At 42.5% G+C, this 21160-nt stretch overlaps 2 protein-coding genes and 1 long non-coding RNA gene across 5 annotated transcripts; 1 reads left to right on the top strand and 2 right to left on the bottom strand.

Annotated features, from left to right (window-relative positions):
- Nucleotides 1-229: 229 nt before the first annotated feature.
- On the bottom strand, nt 230-1881 carry LOC132259744 (uncharacterized). The gene is made up of 2 exons (XR_009468324.1): nt 566-1881; nt 230-495 (listed from the first exon to the last, which is right to left on the bottom strand). It is a non-coding gene; the product is annotated as an uncharacterized LOC132259744 (long non-coding RNA).
- A 5085-nt stretch (nt 1882-6966) lies between these two features.
- Nucleotides 6967-8584, top strand: LOC132261115 (probable cytochrome P450 6g2). The gene is made up of 2 exons (XM_059759682.1): nt 6967-8041; nt 8119-8584. The coding sequence occupies exons 1-2, from the start codon at nt 6967-6969 to the stop codon at nt 8562-8564; spliced, it is 1521 nt and encodes a 506-aa protein (XP_059615665.1). The 3' UTR covers nt 8565-8584.
- Nucleotides 8585-11292: 2708 nt separating this feature from the next.
- Nucleotides 11293-21075, bottom strand: LOC132261244 (CCR4-NOT transcription complex subunit 1). 3 transcript variants are annotated; one of them, XM_059759961.1, is made up of 11 exons: nt 20694-21075; nt 20394-20600; nt 20098-20278; nt 17435-19512; nt 17251-17304; nt 15052-16863; nt 13565-14989; nt 12840-13492; nt 12557-12767; nt 12343-12491; nt 11293-12269 (listed from the first exon to the last, which is right to left on the bottom strand). In XM_059759961.1, exons 1-11 carry the CDS (start codon nt 20793-20795, stop codon nt 12173-12175), a joined length of 6969 nt encoding a protein of 2322 aa, XP_059615944.1. In that variant the 5' UTR covers nt 20796-21075; the 3' UTR covers nt 11293-12172. The 3 variants fall into 3 exon arrangements, with proteins under 3 accessions (XP_059615944.1, XP_059615942.1, XP_059615943.1); XM_059759959.1 differs by having other exon boundaries at nt 15052-17304; XM_059759960.1 differs by having other exon boundaries at nt 13565-14986; nt 15052-17304.
- Nucleotides 21076-21160: the final 85 nt, after the last annotated feature.

Raw genomic sequence — 21160 nt, 5'->3', positions numbered from 1 at the left:
TTCTCGCGCTATTTTGCATTTAATTACTCAGTGCCAACAATGAGTTTCCAATGTTGGGTGTAAATTGTTTCGTAATTACTCCCCGATGAATTTGCATGAGAAACGTTTATTGAAAATGAAGGTTAGATTGCATAAAAGGCGAGGCTTTTCCTCATCCTATAGCTTTGAATGAGAATCTATTTTTTTTTTTTGGAAAATTAGGGCTAAATGCTGGATGTACTAAAAAGCGTATGTTACACCATCATGCGTTGGGGTTTTATTTATTTTTCATTGTTCCACGCAAGCTCTTTTCGGTATCTCCAGCACTCATTATATGTGTAAATTGCCTATTTGGCTCGTTTTTCTCTGTTGATCTTCCATGAGGCGCGCTGTGGTTGTGGGATTATCTCATTCTCTGCCGTGTTTTTCGATGACGACCTCGGAGGCCCGCGAAGGGGGACACAAACACTTGAAACATCTCAGCACAGAGTCTAAATATTCCGTTATGGCGTTTGCCTATAGGAAAAACTTGAGCTCAAGAAGATGCTTCGACCTATAATACAATAATCATAAATAAATTAAATACTCGTTCTCCGTCTTTCACTCCAACTCTTCTCTTGCAGGCGATCAATTTGCCTTTTTGCCATCTCGTCCACTTGTCCTCCTTTGCATGCCTCCACAAGCTCTCAAGTGTGAATTGATTTGGATGAGGATGAAGACTTGGTCAAAATTTGGAAATCATCCAGAAGAAAATTACACTCGAAAACCCAAATCTCTTTTGATTTTTTTAGTACAGATTTTAGAACAATGTAGTAAATTCGCCTAACGGAGAATCTTGCCGTATGAGTCATAAATGGGTATTTCAGCAGCGAGAAAATGTGAATTTATATCAAAAGTCGTCTCTTAAAATTTTAATTTGCATTGAACCGGGTGAGTGATCGAGAAGTCAGAGGTGCGAAAATCACCCGAATTAGATTTCAGACAGAGAGAAGTATAACTATTATCAGTCATCCACCCTGGCCGAAAAGAATCGGTCAAAATGCGAAAAATTCTCAAATGAGTCCCCCAGAAAAGAGACGAAAATTCGCGTCAAATTGGCGCGCGATGGGCAGGAAAAAGTGTGCGTGCGCAGAAAAGACATATGTTCCGCGCGGGGTGAGAGAGAGACCATACTGTAACTCATCCATTGTTGATGTCTCTCCTTTCGTTTTGGGACGAAAAGAGATGTGTTTTTTGGTCTCACGAAGAGCCATTAAATAAAACACAAATTCTAATGTTGCGTGAACACACCAAAGCGAAATATATATAAAGTCGTGCTGCTGCTCCTATGTACATCCGAGAGAGAGAACGTAAGGTGACGTAATCTCGGGCGATACGACGCCAACCGAAGCGCGTCTTCGTGCAAATTCAATACGCGATTTCATGCAGAATTCACCATCGACCTATATTTCGGTGCCTCGACATTTTCAGCCCAACTCATCGTGAAAACCACGGATTTCCACCACCAACATCCCACTGGACTTGGACAGAGAGAGAGAGTGTGGATTATGCTAGACGAAATCCCCCCAATCGCAAAATGGTATGGAATATCTTGGGCGAACAAAGGCACGAGTGTGTGATGAAATGGCAGCGAAAAGGCGTATGGGTTGTACATGAGAAAAAGTTCTAAAACCTAGTTTTTAGCAAGAGTTGCCGTGCCAAAAACTAGTTTCTGGCTCTTTAACATATGTCTCTCTACATTTATAATTGACGCACGAACATCAAGAGCCGAATTGGCACGAATTCACTGTGTAATGGAGATGAAAAGCCGTTTTTGTGGAAAAAAAACATATCACGCAATATTGTACTAAAATTGTACATTTGCAAAAATAAATAAATTCTTTAAACATTGAGCAGTTTGAGGCACAGAGAGTGCAAATCATTTACATCATTTCAGTTTTATTGTGACGTATATAAATACCTGTGAATATATAGAAATGATTAATGACTTTTTTCCTATAGATTCCATATTTCTTTCGCATTCGTAATTTGCAAAATTCCGGTCGAAACAATCGTAAGTTCTCTGTACTTTCTGCCCATGATCCTTCCTCTCCCTCGTGCCACTGTGCAGAATTTGTGGCTCTCGTTTGCAGATGCGAGATTAAGTAAAAGCGCGCCAAATCCCCGCAGGAGAGAAGCAGTGTTCGAAAGAGAGGGTTTCACTCTTCCAATTGGACTGTGTATGCAAATATTATGCATCTGTTTTGTTGCAATGAAGGCGAAGAAGTGGCCAGAGAAAGGGTCTCAAGTTGCATGCGAGGAAAAGGGTGAATTGGCAATGGGGATGGCAATTTAAAAGCAATTTTGTGTGTGTGTGCACTGAATTAGTGAAGAGTTGGACCGTGTGTTGTTGGACAATAGAAGGCATACGGCGATAGTCTCGGGAGAATGTCAAATTGTGCGGTGCTTCAATGCGAATTCGCCCCACTCTTCCCTATTTGCTGGAAATTGAATTCACCAGCAGAGGCAGCGCAATATCGCATTGGAAAATCTCCATTTCCCCTCTCCTAATGGCGATTGCTCTCCTTGAGATTTGCTCAGCATTTTTTTTTGCCATGGTGTGTGCGCCAATGTATACAAAGAGATGCAGCAATTAACATCGCAATCTACGAGTGAATTAAAAAGAATTATGAAGAGAAAAATGAACACTAGATCGCGCGCGGGAAATTACGTAACATTTCGCAACATTGTGTTCCACTCTTCGTATTGAATATTTTTCCACACTCACGTGTTTCGCATTAGGACCATTTCAAGCGCCAAACATGCTTTAGCACACGAGGTGATCGTGTACTAAAAGACGCTGTGGCACGATCGTCACAGAGGGGCGACTCAGTGCGCAATTGTGCGTACAATTCGAGCCACTCATTTGCCCATGAAATGCCTCTTCCGCCATCGAAAAACTGATAAGGGGTGTGCTTTCGTGTTGGGCAAAAGCAAATATAGTTGACGGCGAATTGTGCAAGTTTTATCAAGGCTGGGAGTGTTGATTTATGTGAAATAAAAAACCGCTCAAACACTTGGGTGAGATAAAGACTCCCGAGGGGTCTGCATGGGCAGCCCCTTGAGCAGATGGCCTGCGATATTCCCTCTCCCATTGCGGAGTTTCTCAGCGCGATTGGGCAATTTTCACGCAACTGCAGATCTTTGGCATCTTGGGCAATCGCGCCGGATTTTCCACTGTGATTTCCACACTTCCATCGCTCAGTTGAGAGAGGCTGAGGAATGCCTAGAGAGGTACAATGGTCGTAAATGAGGTGAGTTTCGCGATGCAAATTCACCTGTCACTCGATAGAAGTGGATATTGCACTTTGCACCACAAGCAGAGGTGAGACTGAAGGGCCGATTTCTAGAAAATTTCATCTAATCCAAAGGGTTCATATTTAATTGGGCGGAGCTTCGCAATGGGAGGAGCCACAGTTTCATTGCTGAGAAATTGTATCTTAGATTACAAGTTGTTGCAAGAGAAAACTGTCAATTTCTAAGCTTTTACTCTAAATTGCACCTCTCGATGCATTCCAGAAAGCTCTACATGACCAATATTAAAATTTTATAACTTCACGGGATTGTCAAGGATGTCTTTTCCAAATGTCCCGGATTTCGTGATGCTGAGGAAGTCATAAAGAAAAAAACAGTGAATGCAAATGTGAAGAGAATTTATGATTTGTGCAGCTTTTGTGATCGTAAAATTCATGACATTCGGTAGAGCTTTTTTGGTTAATCAAGCGTACAAAGATTGGGTATTTTTCGAGTGGCTTTATGTCCTCCGAGTATTTGAGAATTTATAGGTTTGTGGTGCTCATGAGCAGTTTGCGGAGGCGTTTAGTGGTATGAACAGTGCTTTATGCACTTGTTCGCGAAAGGAATTCATCATGGAATTGAGTGAATATAATGAGTGGTTGTCTGTATGGTCTTAGCCACTGATGAAGAGTCGGAGACGTGCTAAAAAGTATTTTAACCCATTGAAATATGGTTCTTTGTGGGGCTTGGCTGTGCGTGGGGAACAAAAGGCCCCCCATTTGACGGTTGATGGATTCGGGACAAAGGCCTGGGTAGCTTTTGAAGCGCCCACATGTGACCCATCAGCGACCATTGTTGGTGCACTTTTGTAGGTCATGAAAAGGTCTCCAAGTGGCCACCGCATTGCCCACTTCTTTGTCCATGGATGAGCCCAACAGAGAGACTCTTCTCATGATAGGCGCGAAATTAGAAATTAGTGACACATTGCTCGTTTTTTTACATGCAACTCAGGCATTTGAGAGAGTGTGTGGGGCAAACAGTTCGAAAGAGAAAGCTCCCCATATGATGGCTCCAATGTGAATGACCCACATTTTTTACTTCTTCGCATAACTGTCAAAAATATTCATATAAACCATTCTGCAACTTCTCTTTTTTCCACTTTTCTGGGCTTTTTATGAGGCCGTAACCATAAAAGCGAGGGGCCAACAGACCAACACTTTTTCAAATTCAAAAACGCCCAAAAAAACTCCAATTTCCCGTCATTGTGACAAGTTTTGCGGAGAAATGTGAGCGCAGCCAGTGAAGTGCCTTCGGACAAAGACAGTGTCCATGTGCGTGAGAGCCTGAAGGAGTTGGCAATTGAGATGTTGCCAAGCATCCCTGCGGCCAGTGCAATTTTCTGCCACTCTTTCTGAATTTACCGCCAATAAAACGACTCGAGATTTGTAATTGTACGCCTTGTACACACTCACTTGCGTAGGATTTCTTTCCCAGAGTCTCACGGCGACTGGTTAATCATTTGATGTTTAGCAAGAATGAGGAAATTCACTTTGTATGAAGAAGTGATGAAATGGCTCGGTTTGCTGATGAAGAATCGAGGTGTGAAGAGATAATCTCTCAGTCGATTTATGACGGGAAAGTAGCAACTTTTTGATTACAATTCAACAATGAATGGCTCAAGGAAAAGGTGTCAAATTCAATGAAAGTCATACACTTAATTGCTTACAATATAGTATTACTTTGAAAAAATTTACACTTACGAACATAGGCATGGAGAGTTGCGAGTAGATGTTTTATTGAAATGGAAACAAGTAAAATTATATAAAAGTCGAAATTTAATATCGGTTTAATTTGTCTTTAATTTTTGTATTGCATACAAAAAACGCTTTAAAATATTTAAACAACTATTCAAAGGATTAAAAATAATCATTTTTCCTAGGAGCTTATTGTTATAGCTTATTATTTGTTATACATCAAGGGGGAGATAATACAGTCCAGAAGTGGTGTACAGCTCGGCAGAAGTAATTAAGAAGTGGAAGTGTTCAATGTCTAACAATTTTTTCTGTCTTATTTTACAGAAAAATTATTCGAATTCTACGGATTCACTTCGATTTTCACGGAAAATCACTCTAAAAAAATCTTTTTCTAGGTTATGTAACGAATTACGGACAGATTTAGTGAATATTTCGCATTCTAACACATTAATTCTTATGCAAAAGTCGACAAGATTGCTAATAATTTGTAAAATTATGTATTTTCATGCAATAAACATCACTTTTCTGAACCTAAGATGCCAAGAAAAACACTGCAAATTGTATTGAACACGAACATAACCTCAAAAATTGTCATTTAGTCAAAAACTTTTTGGACAATTTTGACTCTAAAACAACAGTTTTGAGTTCATCAGATGATTTTGTAATCTATAAAGCTTCAAAACGGAATCTTTGGAGGTCTCTTAGTTATATTTTGAGGTTATAGTTGGAAAAGATTAATCAAAAATGCGTTTTAAAGCCGTTTCTTACGATTCTTACAGAAGTATTGAATGGAAACATAAGAGATTAATTATATTTTAGTAATGAATGTAGGAAACAGACGACAAACTTCACATTCTAGAAGTATCAGGCAAATTTGGAAGTGTTTGGAAGTGGTGTACGGGTTTAGGGTGTATTATCTCCTCCATTTTATACATGTGAAATTATGGAAATTCCCTTTTTCCAGAGAAAGTATCAATTTCTCATTAAATTGTGTATTATTTGACAAAATTCCCAACAACTGTTTCACAGAGTGGGCGATTTGAGTTCATCGCGGGGGGCGAAATTGGAGCCACGACGATTTTTCAGGCCAACAGTGCCGAAAAGGTTGGCCCTTGTTGCCATGGCAAACGGTGGACGGGTGCAAAACACTGCGGCCTATTTTTGGCCTCTCTCTCTCTCCCTCTCTCTCGCTCTCTCGCCGGATCGATCGATGGGGCCTGGGTGGCTCACGTGGGGGGAAGAGGTGGTCTCAAGGAGGCACGAGAGTCCTTGCCAGCGCCCGCCTAATTGGGCCGAAAAGGACACCACAAGCGCGCGCTGGTCAATGTGAGTCTCTCTTGTCTCAAGAGGGCCACCCAATTAAATGGAGGTCGAGCGTGGCAAAAAAAAGCCCCGATAATCAATTTCTATCTGCCCATTTACGGCACCTTCCCGAGGAGGCGGTCAGAAATTCCCACAAGATTGCTAGCCTGTCCAGACTCACCATCTTTTGATGGTCTTTCATCGGCCACGTAACGGATGTTGAAGACGCTTCTTTGACGATTCTAATGAACATCGCGCGCTCGACTCTGTCTTTCCACACATCTTCTGATATGCTCTCCTTTCCGTTGCCATCGCACAGCGGAAATGCTTAGCACAATCTCTCAATAAATGCCCCACGATTGATTGCTCTTACAGCATGTCTGGATTGGCCAGAGTTGCAAAGTGCTTAGAAGGAGGAGGAAAGGGTGGAAGACACTTCCGTACACACTTCAAGAACAAGATTAGTTATCTCTTGGCTTAAGCCGTGAGTCGGTTGGACATCTTAGAATAAATGTGAAGGGCAATTGTGAAATTTTTGTTAATATTCCTTTCGATTTTATTGAAGGGTGTAAAAAGCGTCTTATGGCAGTGATAAAGAGGGTATATTAAGACTGGAGAGATAATTTATAATCAGTCGTTGGTGAAGAGTGTTAAAATGAGTATTTTTGAAGTTATTTTGTGGACAAGTATTGCTCTGCTGTACCTTTGGGAAGGTCTAAAGAAGTACTTGAAGCACTTCTGGCTGTCCAAGAATGTTTCTTACATTCCCGGACCGCCGATGGTTGGCGTGATCAAGAATGTTCTGCTGAACAGAACTAGCTTTCCCGAAATGTTTGTTTCCCTTTATAATCATCCAAAGACAAGGAATGACGCAGTGACTGGATTCTACTTCTTCCACAAGCCTTGTCTTCTTATTCGTCATCCGGAGCTCATCAAGAGAATTCTCGTGAAGGATTTTTCTCAATTCCCAAACAGAAGAATGGCTTCAGATCCCAAAAGTGATCCCATCGGGAATTATAATCTTTTGGTTGCAAAAGGAGACATTTGGAAGGCAATCAGGACAAATTTGACTCCAATTTTTACATCACATAATTTGAAAAACTTCTTTGCACTCATCTCTGATATATGCAAGGATCTGGAAGTCAAATTGGCCAAAGAAATCCCTTCTGGGGGTTCTGCAGAGATAAATGTGAAGGAATTGGCAAGTCTTTATACCATAGAAACGATTGCTTCGTGTGCTTTTGGCGTGATTATCAAATCATTCTCAAATCCAAATTGTGATTTCATTAGAAATATGAATGAAGTGGTTAGACCATCAAATTTTAAGCGAATCCTTGAATTTGGATCATGTTTCTTCTTCCCGGAATTTGCCAGTGCCTTCAAACTAAGACTCTTATCGAAAGAATCGGAACAATTCCTCAGGACAACCGTGTTGGATGTGATGAAAGAGAGGGAGAAGAGTGGCTCGAAGAGAAATGACTTAATTGACGCTCTTATAGGGATAAAGGAGACTTTTCATGCAGATGCTCTGGTCGCTCAAGCAGCACTTTTCCTTGCGGCTGGATATGAAACGTCCTCATCCATGTTGTCCTTCGCATTGTACGAATTGGCCAAGCATCAGGACAAACAAGAGAAGCTTAGGAAAGAACTTGTGGACTTTTCCAAGAGTGGAAAAGACATGAATTATGAAAATTTGAGCAACTTAGAGTATCTGAAAATGGTTTTTCAAGGTAATTCATTCTGTTCAACGGAGAATTTCATACGAATTCGAACTAAAGAATCCATCAATGTTCCTTTTTCTTTCTAGAAACTCTTCGAATGTATCCGAGTCTCTCTTTTCTGGAGCGTATTTGTCAGCCTACAGCTGGATCAGAGACTTATTCTTTGGCACCTTTTCACGACTTTTGTGTTCCTAAAGGGATGCCTGTCTACGTTCCGATTGTCGGTATTCAGAGAGATCCTAACTTCTTTCCGGATCCTTACTGTTTTCGTCCAGAACGATATACCGTCACCGCAGACCATCCAATCGATCCACGTGTGCTTCTAGGATTCGGACAAGGTCCGAGATCCTGCATAGGGTCACGCTTTGGAATGCTGCAAGTAAAAATGGCACTGGCAACGATCTTGTCCAAGTATCGAGTGTCTTTCTGCAGCAAAACACCTCAAGACATTGCGTTTGATAAGAAAGCAGTGCTTATGTTTCCAGAAAAGCCACTAATTATCACATTCAGGAGATTTAATGATGATCAATAAATAAAAAAGAAATTCTGTCGCCCCGCGCTTTAAGCCATAAGTCTGTTTTGAGCATAAAACTGTATACAAACTAGGTTTCATCAGCATAATTAAGGTCAATTACAATGTAAAAAATACACAATTAATTACCAATTTTACATGGGGAAAAATTGAATATCCACCCCAATTGACGTTGAAAGTGGATAAAAAATTCATTAAATCGAAAATAATCGGGGAAATTTAATCCCATAAAATCGGGAAAGTGTGGGAGTATCGAAGAAATAATTTCACGACTAGAAATGTTTTCATCAAATTTAATTCATCACTCAATTTTCGAGTGGAAATTTAAGCAAAAAAAACACCCGCAATTTTGTTGCTCATGAATTTTTCACTTCCCATAGAAAACACACCTTTCTCATCCATAAATCCCGACCCAAAATCGACATTTGCCCGCACGACAGGCGGATTTTCGAGTGAGGGGTTGAATTTTTCACTCACACCCCACACGAGAAAAGTGTCGGCATCACTTGCTCCAATGTGGGCCTTACGATGTTATTGGTGGGGTAGGATTGCCTCAGCCTTTGTCCTGGCCCATCCCCTCCCGATGGCCACGAAAGTAGGTCACCCTCCGGCCCATCCCTAGCGCTCGTGGGCGCTTCGTGAGCAAATACACCACCCACAGCCCCTCCCATCAGCCTTTCTCCACGGGTGGTGGCCTGAGAAGAGGGGGTGCGCACCCGCCCAAGGCGCCCTCGGCGGCTCATGAGGCGGCGTGAGTCTATTTAGTGAATTTCGTAGATCAGAGAGTGAGAGAGAAACAGCAGTAACGTAGAGCTTTTTGTATAGATTCAAATATTGAATTTCTCAATTACACCAATCAATTTACCCTTCTTCATCGTTATTGTGCAATGTTATATAAAATGTTGTTCAAAAATTGTATATACAAAATTGCTTTCTGTGACTTTACCTCGAATTTTTCCTCTAATTTATTTATTTATTTTTGCAATATGAAGAAGTCAGTTGGCATTTTTCTAAACACCCTTTTAGCAATCCACTACGTCACTGGCTATCATTGGCAAAAGAGGACAAAATGAGGCCATAAAGATTAATACTGTTTGGTTGTATATCAAAAGAGAAGAATGTAATTTAATAACATTTTCTAACAATAGCCAACCAGACACAGTGAGAGAAAATTTATGAGAATGCATTTGAAATGTTGCTCGATATTTTATGGAGATCATAAAGTTCTCAATAAGAGCTTTTCTCTCGCTCGCGATTCGGCAATGTGAGGCGAAAAACCAATTTTACACTGCTTCAAACTGTGCCTGCTTTTTTTGGCAATTAATTCATTGCGGGCTCATCAGTAGAAGAAAAAAAAAGAAGCAGAAACGAGGCCTCCAGAATCTTGATGGTTTGTGCGCGTCGAGCAATTACGCACAGCAAAGTAGTGGCAATAAAAATACTTAGCAAATAGATTGAAATGAGATACAATTAGTGGTGAAATAGCTTTTGTACAAATTTGAGAAATGCCTCAGAATTGCGTAATAAATTCTCGCGAACTGTAGAAGCGAGGAATGCATATTCATTTTTGGGTGTAAATCGGGGAAAGGTGTGAACCCTCCTTGGGAGGTTTTTCACTTTATCATCGTCGTCGGTGAATTGGGGGGCCGATGTCATATTTTATGTACTCTCAACTCCACCATATATATCCATGAAATATAGATAAAATACTATGTGGAAAAATTACACACAATTCCACAGTGGATTGTGAAAATCCCCATCTTCCAAGGGGGAGATAATACATCTTAAACCCGTACGCCACTTCCAAACACTGTCAAATTTGCCTGATACTTCTAGAATGTGAAGTTTGTAGATCATTTCCTACATTCACTACTAAAATATAATGAATCTCTTAAGTTTCCATTCGATATTTCTGTAAGAATCGTAAGAAACGGCTTTAAAACACATTTTCGGTTTATCTTTTCCGACCATAACCTCAAAAAATAACTAAGAGATCTTTAAAGATTCCATTTCAAAGCTTTAAAGATTACAAAATCATCTGATGAACTCAAAACTGCTGTTTCAGAGTCAAAATTGTCCGAAGAGCCTTCTAAATGAATATTTTCTGAATCCAAATGACAATTTTTGAGGTTATGTTCGTGTTCAATACAATTTTCAGTGTTTTTCTTGGCATCTCAGGTTCAGAAAAGTGATGTTTTTTTGCATGAAAATGTCTAATTTTGCCATTTATTAGCAATCTTGTCAACTTTTGCATAAGAATTAATGTGTTAGAATGCGAAAATATTCACTAAATCTGTCCGTAATTCGTTACATAACCTAGAAAAAGATTTTTTCAGAGTGATTTTCCATGAAAATCGAAGTGAATCCATAGAATTGGCATCATTTGTCAGTAAATTAAGCTCTCAGGAAAAGAATATTTTAAGCTGTAGAACACTTCCACTTCTTAATTACTTTTGCTGAACTGTACACCACTTCTGGACTGTATTATCTCCCCCTTGTTACTTTCGACTCTTCCTCTTGTTCCACCCTGTGTTTGTGTGTGAAAATTCACCTTTTTTTCGGGCGGCAAATCAATAAAAGAGACACTGAGCGAAGGCAAGTTCATTTCCATCCATGGAAAATGTGTGCAATTAAAATCGCATTTGATACATTAAGAGCGGATTTGCTAAAGTCTTTTGCACGCAAATGGATTAATGATTTCCCCGTAAAATATTCACACACTGTCATGTTCATTTTAAATCAGCTTTATTTAAATCTAAAAACACATTTTACTAATTGTATTTCTTATCCAATTTCATTATATAATGTTACTCTACCCCATTATAATCAAATCTATCTTGCTAAAAGTGATTTTATCTCATTTTTTTTTGTTGCTCGAATTATTATTAAACTATATATATATCCAATAAACAATGATTCATTTAAAAATATTTATAGAATAGAGACTTTCCTCAGATTATATACTTCTCTCAATCGTATCTTGAAACTTTCGTCTATATATAATTTTATCATGTTTATTTTACAATTCACACACAGGCTGTTATGGTAAGATTTTGAAAAAAAAGTACTTCAGTGTTTTTTCTTCTGCTTTTCTCATCAATCTTACAAATCTTCTCTCTTCTTCTGCATCTCATAATTTTATCCACCTGATTTTTTTTCTTATAGACAACTTACAATTAATCGATATTAAATTTTTCTTTCGTTTCATATTCGTTACTTTTCTACAATTTCTCGCGTGTATGTGTGTGTGTGTGTGTGAGACAATAAAAAATTATAACTTTTCCTCGCATCGTTTTCCTCCCCATTTCTTCGCTCTAAAAAAAAACTCCATATACTTGGAGGCTGTTCGGTGGCCTCATATCCTTCTTCTTCTCTTCCTCTTCAACTACTTTTTCTCTGCGTTGCGTTGCGGTGTGTGTGTTTTTTTCCGTGGCGACACGTGTGCCAGGACTTTACACGATTTATTAAATTTTTCTCTTCGCCTTGTCTTCTTCCCTTCGCTCCACCTTCCCACTTTCATCATTGTTCAGCATAAAATCCAATAAAGTGTGCCTCGGAAACTCCTCTCTACTCAATACCTCAAGGCGACACTTTATCGTCAACACTTTTCAGTTGCACTCTTGTAACTCTGCCTCCACACTGTTAAGACTCTGCTGATTGTTGGCCTTCACCACCATGCAAGAGCGCGCAACGGACTCAAAAAGTCTAGAATAGAAGAGAGAAAAACACAATTTAGCATAAGGAGCAACATTGTGGATCATGCAAGTCAAACACTAACTTCTCAATCTCCGGTGCGCAATGCACAAAATCGTGATCCCAGAATTTATACACAGGATTCTTAATCAACTCGATGAAAGTGATCAAGAGTCCCCATGGATGTGGTCTATTAACAATAAGACGCTCCAGAAGAACACGAGTAATTTGCTCCTGAAATACAGAAAGAAAACATTAATATGCAAATCTAGAAGGAAATGTGATTGAGAAAAACTCACTTGAATGGCTTCAGAATTTGCCTCCACGAAAAGATACAGTAATACGCAACTGAAGTAGTGCGTATGACTGTTGGGATATCTCAGTTGATTGGCCACGGCATTCAAGAAGAGATACCTTCCTTCATTGTCCAGATCCACAGCTAGATTCTGGAAGATATCCATGTGAGCGCTGTGAACAATTGTCGTCATGTTCGGCACGAGATTTTTCGATCTACAATATTTACAAGAAAATATTAATTTCCACAAAATGAAACCCATATTAGGAATATTTTTCCAACCCCACCTAATCAATGTGATCGCCTGATTTCCAACATAGAGCACCAGTGCATTCATTAGCGGTATATTGTACCTCGATCCGGGCTCATTAGACACTTGCAAGTGTCCCCTGAGCTCAGACAAGAATGTCACGGGTGATCTGGCCTTTAAGTACGAGTCCAAGTCCTTCTTGAACGTTGCCGGTTGGATGTTTGCGACATAGTTGGTGAAAATTCTGGGCGCTGTGGCGATCTCATTCAACATATCAACCTTGAGATTGGGCGTAAATGGATCAGGCAGACGCATATTACGTGGAAAAGCGGACAGAATGATGTTACGCATCTGAATGCAATTTGGTGGGATGGCATCGCAGAAGCCAAAGTGATGATCACAGAGGAATTCTGGGAAGTCATGAAGGAGAACAAGAAGAACACGCAGAGTTCCCTTGTACAGCAGTGTCACAGGTTTGGCCAGTTCAGCATTGCGCAGGAATGGTGCCAAATACTTGAAGAGATCCATCAGGAGTTGTGAGTACATTGACCAGCCCTTCTGCTGTGGTATCATCGCCAACACGCGTCCAATGAACACCCGATGGGAAATCAACTCAAGCCACGAATAGCAGAAGCCAGGAGCCACAGATGGACGAATAAGATGATATGTGTGGCAAAATGCTGTGACAGTCTGAAATATATATGTTAAACACAAGAGTTAGAAATCAGACAAACGATAAAAAAGATGAGAAAAGAAACTCACATGAAGACTGATGTTCTCCAACACAGGTTCTGGATTGCTCAGCTCGAGGAATAGCATGATGAAGAGCCTATGGTAGCCGAGCTGCTGGAACGCGACACCGCGAACCTCTTGATCCTGCTGTAAAACTCCCACCACAATGCCAAGAACCTTATTCAGGAGATTTATCTTCGTCGTGGCATTGCCTGTGTCACCAGAATGCTTCACCAGTAGCGCAATGAGACGCACAAAGGCATCAATCCATTGGAAACACTTTGATTTCCCCATTGCTGGCATTGTTGTCACCTCATTGATGTTTGTGTACACAACATCAATACAGAGCTGTGTGGCTTGGCGGAAGAATCGCGTGATTAGATCGTCCGTCTTCAGAATTCCACAAATGTTCATCTTGCTGACAAACATCCCAAACACCTTAATCGGATCACGATTCAGCGCCTGATTGTGATAAATGTTCACCCAGTCCTTCAGCAAGTATTCAGTCTTGCTGATCAATCCCGGCGGATCTTCCATTTCATTTGTGTTCCTCACTTGAACAATACCCGAATTGATGTGGGGATTCTGCATTCGTTCAATAGAGAGCAAATTGCTGGGATCCTGATTAAGTCGCACGATCTCCATCACGTGAGCCAGACCCTCAGGAGCTCTGTGGTGGTGTACAGAAATTCTCGTCAACAAATCAATGGTGTTGACAAAGTCACTCTCATTCAGCATCGTATTCTGGCGCTCTTCAATGAAGAAGTGTTGAATTAATTGCATGGCAAATGCCACTGCCAGATAATTGTTTCCATTATCCATCAATTGACTTAGCATGATGTCAAAGTTGGGCACATTGATGAAATTGCTGGTGAAGAGGAGATCAATTGCCTCCAGATTGTATCTGATCTCCTCACGACACTCAAACAGATACTTCGTGATGATACGATTGGTTGTCACCACACCAAAAGCACGGCTATCCTGCATCATTCTCATCACGCGCAAGTGAATGTCACGGTACATCTTGATGTGTTCAGCATGATCAGGCACATTGACAAAGCCATCCAGCAGACCCTCCACCGCCTTATTGAGCAGCGTGATGGAACTCATGTTGTCCCTCTGGCGACGGGCTTGCATGAGAAACTCCAGCAATGACGCCATATTTGTCGTCTGCACCTGCAATCCCGGGATATTCATGGTGCCATTGAGGAAGGACTCAATTTTGCTGCCTAGATCATCATACGCAGTCCCAAAGTCCGATCCAGAGAACTGATTCGTGCCGACACTCTGCTGTGGCATCTGAGTGGCAAAGGTCGACATCGAGATGGGCTCTTGTTGCTGTTGCTGCTGTTGCTGCTGCTGCTGTTGCTGTTGTTGCTGTTGTTGCTGCTGCTGTTGCTGCTGCTGTTGTTGTTGCTGTTGCTGCTGTTGTTGCTGCTGCTGTTGTTGCTGCTGCTGAAAAACACACCATTCAATTAGTAAAAGAATCATCCATTAAGAGAAAACAAATTCTTCACCTGGAAAGTTTGTGTTGGCAGAAAATGAGCCAAATCCTGATCACTAATCGGTTGAAATCCGGGAATATTCCTCGCGAATTCATCATACACAGCAAATTGTTCACTGCTTATTCCACCAATCTTCAGCCTAATCCTCTTCGGCATGTTCTCACAGTGATAATTGTACACCGCCTCATCGCAGTATCTTCTGCCCTCTTGTCTTGTCACCTTCCTGATTTCATAGTCACTCGCCAGGCGTTTGTCAATCTCCGGAATGGCCTTCTCCACTGTAGTCTTCTGAATAATGGCGCACGCAAGCTCCATGTTATCCGAGGCTAGCTGTGTTGCTGCCGCATCCACAAACTCCTTGTGCTGTGGCGTCACGGCGGCATTGAAGGCATTCTTAATATTCGTCGTGATGGTCAAGAGCAGTTGTTCACGACAAGTGATCATGGCCATTCCCGCCGACAGATTGCGAATCATATAGTGTGCCGCAGTTCGCATGCGATTCTCATCCCCATCGAGGGCAAAGTCCTTCCTGATGATCTGCTCACATGTCGTCGTGGCGATCTTCACACTGCGCTCCACAACTGGCGTCATCCAGTCCGTGAGGGTGCGCTCAATGGCCGTGCGAACGAGTGCCTTGAGATGCGGTTGCGTGTGCAAGAGAATGATATTCGGTGAAATTGTCATCAGATTATTGATGCACGAGAAGTTGGACACCGAAATCTCCATGTAGCTGAATCTCGGTTCTGGCGGTCCCGAAGCCGCCGATTGAGAATCCAGCGCCTGATTTGGCGTCACATTTCCGCCGGTGGAAGCAATAGCAGGAGTGGATGGAGGCGGAGCGACTTCCTCAACGACTGCAGACGTGCTGGCGGCGGCGTGGCTGCTGTGTAGTGGAGCAATTGGCTGAATGGGCTCTTTGACTTTGCCCGGCTGTGACAACTGATACTCAATCTTGGTTGCCTTGTCCGAATCCTTGAGATAAACCACAGGCTTCAAGTCCGACACATCAATGTTGAAGTTCTTGCACAACACCTCAATCTCAAACTTGAGATTGAGCTTCAACTCTGGCTCCTGATGCAACTCCGCCAGGACATTCATAATGGCCATCGTCCAAGGATTGGGCGGTTGGAAAACCTTACTCTTGGCGCACGACTCCAAGACTTTGGCTACAAAAGGCACCACATACAGCAACTCCTGTTGCCCCTTGTGATATGCCTCCATCAGCAAAGACTTGAGATCAATGTCCACATGAAGAATTGGCTTGTTGCGACCCAGCGTCAGCATTCCAAGCCAATGTCCCAGATTCTTCAGTAGACTCCTATCTGAGAAATTGGCAATGCTCTTGTCCGATCGCAGCAGCACGCGAATATTGCGGAACGTCTCCTTCGTCACGAGACGATTAATCTCTGAGATCTTGAGTGCATCCAAGAAGTTGGAATAGAGAATGTGAAAATTCACCTCAATTGACGCACGTTTCAACACAAGATATTGCGATAGCCACGCCCAATAGTCCTTCGTCATGATCTCCTTGATCTCCTCACACTTCTGCTGTAAATTCAACTGGCTGAGATTGTTGAAAATGAACGCCGTCTTCTCCTGCACAGCATCCGGTGGTGTTATTATCTTCTCCTCACGATCCTGCGTGGCCACCAGCAGTGTATCAATATTCGTAGCATTCGCTATGGACTTCACGCGCGATGTGGTTAGAGATGATGCTGGTGCATTTGTCGGATTTGGGGTCTTCGCCGTGGGCGTAGTGGTCAAATTACTTGTCACTGAACTACTGCGACTGTATAGCGCAGATGTTGAACTCGATGGCATCATCTGTGACATTGATGATGGCAATGATTGTGGCTTATTCGGCGGTTCCTGACCATTTACACCATATTCCACATACTCAATCAAGTGTGGTGGAAATTGATCGAAGTGAGGTATTGTCCTCACGTGCTCGCAGTACTTTTGATACAAATGCAACTTGTTCTTGAAGCGATCTAGAGCTGTAATACCAAAGTAGTACATTTTAGATCCCTCAGGCTTGCGCAATGCATCAAAAACACAGCGAAGAGCTAAGCCCAGTGACACATAAGTCGCCACCAGATTCCTCTCGATCATTCCACCAAACAATTGGGCAGTGATTTGTAGTTCTTTGTCAGGATACTGAGGGAAAAAGCGATATTCCTCGAACAAATTCCTCAGCATACACGTGTATACCTCATTTTCACATCGATTTCGTGACTCTTGGAAGCGCTGCAGCATGTCAAGCACCTGAAAAATAGAGTAAAAGATTGTTAAACTGGAAGAAAAGTAAACGAAAGCAAAGAAATTCAGGAATCATTTGGACAGAAACTTCTCGAAGTCTCATCTTCGTGCTCTACGTGTTAGACTAAGAGCTCACCTCATCTATAGAGAGCGTAGGATGAGGAGGATGGTTATATATTCGCTGAAAGTAACTATTCGCCTCATCTTCTGCCTCCTTCGACACGGTAATAGTGCCGTCCGTGAACAGTTGCTGAGTGTTGGGCGGCATTGTGATCTTGTCACCCGTTGGAGTCGGTTGAATCCTGCCCATGTTCACTTGCGGCGTATTCTGCATCGGCATAATCGAGAAGGGACTATTAGATGGTGCCGTGAGAAGTCTCGACGGCGATGCCGGAGTGGACATCAAATTCCCCAGGACACCAAAGTTGAAGGCTCCATTGCCAGGTCCACCCAGATTCAATCCCGCCATGTTGGACGTAAAGGAATCCACAGAAGGTGCAGTGAAGATCTGTCCACCGAGACTGGATGTGTTGAAGGGTGTCTCAATTCCCCGATGCTGTCTCAAGACATTCGGCGGCGGTGGTGGCTGACGTTGCTGCATCTTCATCAAGTTATTGCAATTGGCATTCATCGTGATGATGATTTCATTGAGTTCCGGCTGCACATTGCCAATGCACGCATGAAGGCATGACACCATCGTGTTGAGCGTCTCATGAGGCAATTGAGCCGCCTTCGGGATCTGATCATCGAGGATCTTGGCACCCACAATCTGTGGACACCGTCTCTGGAGGAATTTCACCATAACCTGGACAAATGTCTCGCCGTGCTCCCGGATCTTGTCACTGAGCCACTTCTCCAGCTTCAAATACTCCCGCCGAGAGGCGAGACACGCCAGATCAATGACAAAATGGAAGGATGACCTCACGTTGAGCAGATTGGAGAGTGCCTTCAGATCTTGCGCCACATCCAGAATCCGTGACAGTCGGGATTGATCATTATCCCCACGCAGATACCAGTCACTCATTGAGTGCATTATAATGTGCCTGAGCGATGGATTGAGACTCGTTGAATTCCACGCATGATGCAGAATTGCACCAGAATTGGGATGATTGCCCAGAAAGATGGGAATGAGTGTCTGGAAGAGCTCCTGTCGAAGCACCGTTAGCGGTGGATTGATTTGCAACAGGGCCATAAACAACACATCGGGACAGTGTTGAATTGGCACCTTGAACAGCTCCATTGCGGGTGTATAGAAGCCATTCTCCGCAATGAACAGCAACACTTCGACAAGATGCAGCGATTTCCATGCCATTATCTCCTTATTGTCCGTCTCTGGTGGCGTCTTCAGCAACTCCACTGAGACTGACGTGAAGATGTAGTCGGCGAATGAGAAGATGTCAGCATTTTTGAGAATGAGCGTTATCAGTGACAATTGTCCTTCGGTATTTGTCCAGTGGCGATAAATACACTCGGCTGGGAAGTTCTGAGCCGGTGTCATTGACTGTAATCCCAGACGAAGTGTCGTCACCAGAAGATTCAGTCCAGCACGATCCTTGAGGACAAACTCAGGGTGATCTAGAGCCACACACACGTCCTTCCAACTCAAATTGGGCACCACTTCCTTCAGTGCTTGCACAAACACATCTGGCTTCCATGTCACATGATCTGTCGCCTTGTCCTTGTCCTTCGCACCGTCCGTGCCACTTCCAGTCGCAACGGCACCCGCTTGACCACCCGAAGCAGACCAGAAGGCACTAGGAGTGGGCAAATTGATGCTGCTATCCGAGAGATTGCTGTGCGTACGACACATGACAGCCAACATCTTCGCCACATCCTGGGCATTAATCTCACGTCCAGTCACCTTTATCAGATGGTTTTTGCACTCCTCCACAGTCACAGTGAATGCATATCCAATGTCCATGACGAGATTCACCCACGATGTGTCCATTATTCCACTTGACATGATGGCTTGATTGCTTCCACACGCCCTATCGGCAGCAATTTCTGTCTCCTCACCGTACAGCAGAGGTGCCAAGATGAGGGGAACTCTATCCCGTGGAAAATCTCTGCACAGATGTGTGATGAATTTGTTGTAAATCACGTCAGATAGTCCAAATTGATTGTGTTTTCCGTGTGAAATCACAGAGATTATCAATTGAAGCAATTCCGGTGCGATATCGTTCAAACTTCCCTCTTGATTCGGTCGCGATGAATCTGAAAGAATAAGAAAGAAACAAATGGGGCGCGAATGAAGTCAATTATCAAGAGACACTAATAAATGTGACAAATAAATTGATGTGGAGATTCAGTGCTTTTCAAATTCTCAAATACAAACCATTTTATGTTAGTTTCATTTACAAATGTTAAAAAAATGATGGATTAGTAATAAGATTTGCAAAAGAAAGGATGAGACACTGTGGCGCACAACAAATGAGTTTGAATTGATTGAACAAGAAGTAACAAATTATGTACAATTTGGCTGAACATTTATGTACAGAAATGATAGGGAGCAACTCAAAAGTCTGCATTTGCACAACTAGAATTGCTCCCAAAGCAAAATATGTAAGTGTTTATAAATAAATATAAATGAAGCATTAATTTTTTTTAGCCCCTCACAAAACACAAATTCCTTCAGACAAAACAGTGAACATAGAAACAAGGAGAGAGCAGAGAGATGATGTATAGAGAAGAGGATGAAGAGGGAGTGTAGTTAGTTTGAGAATCCACTGAATCTCCTGGCCAGGGACACACAGAGACCTGGGCGTGCAAAAGAAAAGGGTAAAAAAAAAATCGCCTCACCAATATCAATGTACGACTGAATGAACTTTGGGAGGCAAGTTTTCAAGTGTTGTTCAGCGTATTTGGCAAGTTCTGGATTTGCTGAATGGAGGAGCGAATAGGCAATTGCTACTTCTTTGATCTGGGACAAACTCAGCGTTCTGGCCACTGAATTGAGAAAATTTGGTGACAATTTCAGTGTCTGCAACAAAATAGACCATTTTATTATTAGTACTTCATCCTGGGCATCTGTGGAAGAGAGAGAGAGAGAGAGAGAGACAAGGTGAGAGGGCGCGCGGATGGGGGCCCCGTGGTACCTTCTGTGATGGCGATGTGAGGTAGTGCTCGAAGGTGTAGCAGATGGTCGAGACAAATGACGGTCGTCCGATGAGGAAGAGAAGATTCCCACAGAGGAGCTTCGCCTGGATGGAGTTCTTCGCTATCTGGGTGTCCCCAAAGTCAATCGCTGAGAATAAGCAACGCAGATAATGTCGGTCCGCTTCCAAGCCGAATTCTTGCACGAGCTGCAGAAGAAGGCGAGAAATCCGGGAACAGAGAGAGAGAGGTTAAAACATGGCTGCCAGACAAAGAGGCGAATGCACGCCATCGCGCCTCACCTTGTCAAGTTGTCGGCTGTTCTTTTCGAAATTCTTCTTGCTCAAGGTAGAAACCAAATAACTGATCTGCGTTAGAGTGAATGCTAGACAATCCTGGTTCATAATTCCATTCAAACACTCACGAGAGCTTCAAACGCCGTTGAAGCTCTCTCCTCTAGTGACCACGCAATTTTCCCCAATCTCTCAATGGCTTTCTTGTATCGCAAATATCGTCCGGGGCCCCACATTGGGGCGATTGTTTCGTACACCACACACTTCACAAGCACACACGACACCCCGTGCGATAGTTTTTATCGGCGAGGAAGTCCTAAAATGGGGTGAAAAGTCCACCGAAAAGAAATCGCACCAGAGACGAAGTACTTTTTTCTCCTCCACAATGACGGAACACAGGAATTGTACTGGGAAACTCTTCAACAGTCACTCGTCGAATTTGTTTCGTGCGGTCTCCGCGAGGAGTGCTGCGATCG

The sequence above is a fragment of the Phlebotomus argentipes genome, unplaced genomic scaffold (assembly GCF_947086385.1).
Source record: "Phlebotomus argentipes unplaced genomic scaffold, Phlebotomus argentipes genome assembly scaffold_18, whole genome shotgun sequence".
In the NCBI taxonomy this organism is placed as follows: Eukaryota; Metazoa; Arthropoda; class Insecta; order Diptera; family Psychodidae; genus Phlebotomus; species Phlebotomus argentipes.
Note: the sequence above shows the minus strand (reverse complement) of the source record. Positions and strands in the feature narration are given on the sequence as shown.

Excerpts from the sequence above, each read along its gene's own strand:
- LOC132261115 (XM_059759682.1), top strand. The coding sequence starts at position 6,967 with ATGAGTATTTTTGAAGTTATTTTGTGGACAAGTATTGCTCTGCTGTAC. Across the intron at positions 8,042-8,118 it reads TCTGAAAATGGTTTTTCAAG|AAACTCTTCGAATGTATCCG; the intron begins GTAATTCATTCT and ends TTTTCTTTCTAG.
- LOC132261244 (XM_059759959.1), bottom strand. The coding sequence starts at position 20,795 with ATGAACCAGGATTGTCTAGCATTCACTCTAACGCAGATCAGTTATTTG. Across the intron at positions 20,279-20,393 it reads TCACATCGCCATCACAGAAG|ACACTGAAATTGTCACCAAA; the intron begins GTACCACGGGGC and ends ATTTTGTTGCAG. Across the intron at positions 12,270-12,342 it reads TGCGCACCGGAGATTGAGAA|ACTTTTTGAGTCCGTTGCGC; the intron begins GTTAGTGTTTGA and ends CTTCTATTCTAG.